At 38.9% G+C, this 6813-nt stretch overlaps 1 protein-coding gene across 4 annotated transcripts in view; it reads right to left on the bottom strand.

The window, feature by feature from the left end:
• Positions 1-2281: 2281 nt before the first annotated feature.
• The window catches only part of LOC104944298 (serine/threonine-protein phosphatase 2A 56 kDa regulatory subunit gamma isoform), a 27597-nt gene continuing 23065 nt past the window's right edge, over positions 2282-6813 (bottom strand). For 3 of the 4 annotated variants that reach the window (XM_010769818.1, XM_010769817.1, XM_010769815.1), the window contains one exon: positions 2282-4899. In XM_010769818.1, coding sequence (XP_010768120.1) covers positions 4765-4899 — 135 coding nt within the window. In that variant the 3' untranslated portion in view covers positions 2282-4764. The remainder of the gene's footprint in view (positions 4900-6813) is intronic. The other variant, XM_010769816.1, reaches the window with a different exon arrangement.

Here is a 6813-nt window from a genome sequence, read left to right as displayed (position 1 = left end):
GGTTAGGTGACCTCTGGTGAAAGTGTGACTGGATAGGACGATGAGGAGGATGTGAAATAAGCCGATGTCACGGTCAGATTACTGGTGGAGGTGCAGAAACAGACACTGAGGCTCGGGTTGCTGGTATAGCAATGTGGTTGGTTTCGAATAAGCAGGAAATAGGAAGTAAATTCTAGAGGATAACCAGAAAATGTAACATAAAAAGGTATTTCATTAAACTGATACTAGTAATTTCACTGCTAGACTCCCAGATGTGTATATATTCACAAATAGCAAAAGCCTCTCTGAGAATGGAGCACATTGCGTTCTTCTCGGTGCCTGCAGCTGTACTGTAATTAATAGCAGAGCTCTAAAGAGTAACTTTGTAAAACTTCGTATTAACTCTTCATCAGAAGATGTAATAGGCCTACATTCATATACATAAGAGCATGGTAACTGTTATATTAACAACCTTCACTGTGATAAATACCATGATATTGTTATATCATGAGTCAGGAGGAATGCAAATAAACGTGTAACTAAGGCTAAATGTATCAAGTTCTTCATTCTGTAACTGTCTATAGTTAGTATGTATTGGATATTTATGTTTATTGGATGGACAACATTCCTCATAATAGGCCACAGGGTGCCACAATGTTAACTGCTTTGGTGTTTTTTGTAACACGTAATTGTTGATTTATTCAACACTTGTTGCTGACATTTATTGTGCTGCATGAAGACATCTCACAGGACTAAACATGTTCAAATACCATCAAAGTTTGGTTTCCCCTCCCTCCCTTACCTTCTATTGAAGCGGAAGTGAGTGTGGAAATACTTGTGCTTCAGGCCAACTGTGTATTTCAGGGATATTTCCGTCAGCAGTGTCAGGTCAGGACAAGGCAACAGATTTTTTTGGATCAGAAATGTCTCTGGGAAAAAACTAACGTCAGGCTTCCCTGAAATCCGCCCCTTCCTAAAAACAAACACTTGTTTACAGTTGGCACTGCTCACCAATTGTGTGACTCATGGCTTCTCCTTTACCTTGTGTAACATCTAGTTTTAATTCTATCTCCGAATTGGGAGTTAAGCTACTACAGCCAACTGTTACCGAAGTAACAGAAGGCCAATGCCATCGAAACAAAGTAACCCTCATTACTGAACCAGGAAGTAATCCATAAAACACATGTTGTAACAAAAAGAGGATGACCCTTTTGTTTGCTCCTTCTGGGAAAAACCGAATTATTCTTCTCTACCCATTAACAAGCTTTGCACACTCAAATCACTTTCTCAAATCAAATCTGCTCATTGCAAAGAAGACCGTCTATTTTAATTATTTTAAACTCCACTAAATTGTTTCATGGAAATGAAAAGCTCTCTCCTGATGCAGGCAATTATTTAGAGTATGTATGCAGTAGTTTACTTGTATTGGTCATTTATAGGTCAATGACTGACATATGACTCAACTAAAAATATGGCTTTAACTAATAATTATTTTTCATTTAGAGCCCCAATCCAAAAGATATTCAGGTACTCTCATATCTGATGAAACCAAAAACAGCAAATGTTCCTATTCATGACGGCCTAACAGGGAAATGTTGTTTTGTACACCAACTCAAGACAAACTAATCTTTAAGACTATGGTCACAGTGAAACATAGCAAAATAGTGTGTTATTGTATTCCCCAAGGGTTGGCGACATATTGGGGTTTTGTGTTTAGTTTCTCGCACTGAGACAACAATTGTCTACCAGTGAACACTGATGACAAACATCTGTCCCAAAATACAAAACAGGCTTCACTGTGTCAAACTTATTGAAATTATTTTACAGTCAGATTGTGGGCTGCGGTCACATAAGACTTTCTGCTGGGAGCAAGTGAGACAGACATGATCATTGCAGTGTGTTTGATTATTGTGATAAGTTTAGCTCCGTTTGAGATATGGATGATTGTGTTGCTGAATACAGTCATAGATGAGAGGGTTGAGACCTGAGAGATAAATGCATGAAGTGTGTTGTAGGTGTTATTTCTTTGCATTTTGATAATAGACTTCAGAATGTAAATTATGTTTCAGTTATCTGGCTCCCCCTTGTGGTCAAAGCAGCCCCCAAAAAAGGTAGCATTACTTCTGTTTAATGTATTACACAAAATAAAAGAATACCCTCATTGCTAAAACAAGCCGTTACCTGTGTTTCAGTGGATTGGCTGTGTTTTATATACTAAAGTATGCAAGTATGTGTCAAAATAGGACTTTAAGATGTGCCCTTCCAGTCAAGTAAAGCCAAAATGGATGCATAGTTGAAAATATATATTCAAATAATCTCTTTATTTATACTATATAGTTGTACACCACTAAAGACAGTGATAGGAGCACACAACGGGCATGAACATTTGTCAGTTATATAGAGGAGGGAGGAAACTTTGCAGATTTGATAATAAAAACAAGAACATTTTCCAAATCCTTGTGTTGATGAAAGTACATCTAAAAACTAAAAGTGGAGAAATAAGACGGTATGTGCCAGATTGACTTCTTTCACTTGCTATTGATGTTTTATTCTGTACAGAGGGACAATTTGTACAAAATTAATCTAGATATATAACACTACATGAAACAAGGTAAATCATATATACAATATTAAATGAATCATATAGTACAGGTCACATACAAAAGGACACTTTAAGTTATCATGTTTTGGAAATTATGTGTGAAATTAAAAGATCTGCAAAGATCCTGCAGAAAGAGAACAAGCCACCAAATCATTTTTAAAATCATCTCTTGTTTTCACGGCCAACTTGTTTTTCTGCACTCATCTCAAACACCTCTTGACTCAAACTCATAAAACATCTCTCCCAGCAAGCAGGACTGTTTCATAAACGCAATGACCTCGACAACAGAAATCAGTTTGGTGAATGGCATTCCTCCAGGGTAAAAGGTACATGTTTAACATGGTAGTTTTAATTTACATCTTTTTGCATTCAAGCAAATACAGTATTAATACAGTTAACAAGCCAAGTCACAATGTCAGTTTATTTTCAGCATCTGGCATTTTTGTGGCCATTTGATACCAGTCTGTTTCAGCGTGTGGGCATCCTGAATGGCCAGAACAAAAAAAATCCAAAGACCTGACATCCACGCTACTTAACCTCCAGAGACAAGACAAAGAAATACAACACATCAAATATGAAGAAATCTAGCAGACCTCCTTAGTTTAAACAATGGTACAGACTGGAAGATATCTTACTAACCCTTAAACAGCTTCCGCACTGAAACAAAATAACACGCAAGCCTGAAACTAGGAATGGTAGCAACAAAAACATATTTTTGGTAGCTTTCATCAAGTGTATTATTCATTTAATGTCTGTATGTTAATTGCTACTGAGGTTGCCAGATCTTATTTTATAATACATTAATTTCTATTTGTAATTAGGACATTAAAAATCTTTACAGCATACAGTACCAATACACCTCCATGCTCTAAGAAAGAAGCACAATGAGCAAAGGTTCTAACTTTGTAACGGCTGATAAAAATCATCAGTGTGTGGAGTTTAAGTGTTGAGAAAATACAGATCTGTGCCTCTTCTTCCATTCAACAAAACACATATCTCTAATTATATTTCCTTTACAAAGATAATAATCACTATTCATTTTAAAGTATATATAAAAGCCCACCATTCACCCTGAACACCCCACAAGCTCTCCTCTTTTTATTCAGTGTGCAGCCATTTCATGCATTCAATGGCTCTCCTTGCTACATCCAAGCTATTGTTCCTGCAACTTAGGTGGTAAATACATACAGCTTTCACTCAGGTTCCTCCTCACCTGTCAAACTCAAAAACAGTAAGTACCATTGTTTGAACTGTATAGTCATTACTATGGTCTGGTATTCAAATATTGCCAATGAACATAAGGAAGCAAGCATATCAAAGAGCGGCATATGGCACGAAACAATAAAATGGAAAGAGTCAGATGTCCACAGGACAACTTCCTCTTTCCTCGCCTCCTCTCCTGGACATTGCAAGGCTAAGGACGAGCCTCAGTTTGGTCTGGCGTGTTAAACTAAAAAAAAAAAAAAAAAAAAATCTTCTATAACACCAGTGACCAAAAACAAAGGCAGGTGTTCCTGTTAAAGTCAAAGATAAAAACATGAAACAAACAAATAACACAAACGTCTTGGCACTGACAAGATGTCCGTTAGATTTAGCAAAAAAGCAAAGCAAACGGATGACGGGAAAGTATTGTCTTTCATCTGACCAACAGGGTCTGTTTTTGTTCCCTTTGACGGAAAAGAAAACCAAGCAGAGACCAAGAGACGATCCTTAGACAGTGAGTCAGTCAGTTCCTATGTTTCCACGTCCAATCCATCGTGTTTGCAAGAAGGAATGATGGAACCAGCGTTGTGGCATCCGTACTCCCAGGTTCCACATTTACAGGGACCCACAGGGGGAGGGCGGGACAAAGGAAGGTAATCGAAGGGGGGGGGGAAATCGGAACGTATATGTGGCAAGGGCTAAAAAGACACAACAAACACACTCCCACTCTTCTCCAAATAAAGACAAAAACCTGAGAAAGCAGAAATCTGAGGGAGGAAGATACAGGGCTTCTGCACTAGGGCAGCAGGAATGGAGGAGAACTGAGGATTCTGGGTAAACTAATGGTGGGAGGAGGGATGGAGAGCCCAACATGGGTCGCCAGTGTAATTCTGGCACCTGGGCGAGGAGGATGTCCATGGCTGTGGAGGAGGGGAAATGGGGGGGGGGCAGTTGAACAGAGAGCCGGCAGGAGGCGGGACCTAGAGTCCATCGTGGGTGGTCAACATGTCATCAGCTCTGCGGTGGGACTCCAAGGCTTTTGTGGTGTAGATATCCTGAGGCAACTCAGATTTGCGTCGCACCATAGGCCGCTCTTTCCGCTGGTCATGCTGCAACTGTCGGGTGGAGCGAGACAAGAAGAGAAAGTTAGGCTTCATCACAACGCCTCACATTCTCATTTCCTGTCAACGTGTCATATCCTCTCTGTTCTGATCATATCTCTGCGATGAGGCAAGACAGCAGGAGAAGCAACATTTCATTTACAGAGGAAATTTAATTAACAGAGGGAAACCAAGAATTACTTTGCAACTGGCTTACTGTTACCTAGTTGACATGTACACAGGTATTTATTGATTATTTAGTTTTATCCTTTTGTCCACACACAAGCAGAGGATATGGACCTTTTGTGAAAACGTTTCCAAGGTGAGGATTGTACTTAAACTTGTCTTCAGTTGTTTTAGAAACGGTGTTTGTGCGGACAGGATTTATTTTTCTTACAATGAAGGAGGAAAAACCCTGTTCTCATAAATACCAGTGTACATGTGGTCCAGGCCAGAGCCAGCCACAGCTAGACAATAATATTATAACAACAAAATATAGAGGATTTGTTTTGGATCATTCAGTTATAAAGCCCCAAAGTGTTCAATATAAAATAAATATGACTTATCAGATAAACTATCATCTGAATAAATTAAAATATCAACTATGTGAGAACCATTAAATAAATCAAGTAAAGTATTACAATTTGTTTTTATTTAGCTTAATTTATTATATTATTTATTTATTATTTCATAATGCTATTTTTACCAAAGACACATTTTTAAGTACTTTTCATAATGTCAGTTTTTTTTTATGTTTATTACATAACGCATTTCACAAAAACTGATTTGAATTTGAATAATTGTATTATTATTATTATTATTATTATTACTAGTTAATTCTAATTCTTAAAGGTGGGGTAGGTAAGTTTGAGAAACCGGCTCGAAATACACTTTTTTTTATATTCCATGGAATGCTCTAACATCCCGATAGCAATGAATATCTGAAGTGCTTTGACAAAAAATCCATTAAAAATGTCATCTGTGGAAGCCGTAGTACTGTAAAGCTTTCCATCTGTGCACAAACTTATCTCGTGCCCTCATTTAGACCCTTCAGAAAAACGCAATTCTGCGATCGCAGAATTTACCGCATAATCAGCAAAATGGCGCAGATTTTTAAAAGGCCGCATATTTATCAAAAGTCCGCATAATCCCCGCATTTTTCCACACAAAGTTGAAAAAAAAAAAGTTAACTCGTCTTGACGTGATTTATAGTGATGATGATGACGTGACGTCATTCAGCATCGCCCATCCCAGAGGTAAACAACACCGTAGAGGTGAACGTGTGGAAACTCACGAGCGACAGAGAGAAAATGCACCATGATGAAGAAAAGTCTTGATCCATCTGGCATGGTTACCGACGAATATTTCTGCTAAAGACGGGCAAAGCAGTACCCCCGATGTCTTTCACGAAAGTGGGGAGTGGAAACTATCTGCCAACCCCGGGCAACTGTGTGTTGAGCATACGTCTTAGAGAAAATTCGTGGGTGGGGATTACAGACTCTACGGTTTGATTCATGAAAACATTCAAAAATGCTTGGCTTGCTGTCTGCGGACGAAGACAAAGCCAACAACTCCGACCTTCAGCCGAGGGCAGTGCATACCTGCAAATATACCCTGTACTGATGGGGTGGGTGGACTAGTAGAGAGTGACATGGGTGGGTGATGAGGTGGGGCCTAGCGAAGATTGAAGCTGTCAGGATAACGGAGCGGAGGGTAAATGGAATACGAGGATAGAGCGGGAGAAGTGTTGTTTGTGTGTGTGGTGTGGGTGTGTGTGGTGTGGGTGTGTGTGAGAGAGTGGTGATAAAATAGATCGCGCCAGATCTCTTTTGACAATAAATAACATTGAAATGTGTTTAGGGATTTGAATAGGAAACGGGTTTAACGTTCAGTGCAGGTTGTGTGTGAGAGAGAATGTAAATAAGATCA

Source organism: Notothenia coriiceps, unplaced genomic scaffold, assembly GCF_000735185.1.
Source record: "Notothenia coriiceps isolate Sejong01 unplaced genomic scaffold, NC01 NC01_scaffold00007824, whole genome shotgun sequence".
NCBI lineage: Eukaryota > Metazoa > Chordata > Actinopteri > Perciformes > Nototheniidae > Notothenia > Notothenia coriiceps.
The sequence above is the reverse complement of the archived record's forward strand: the minus strand, read 5'-3'. Positions and strand labels throughout refer to the sequence as shown.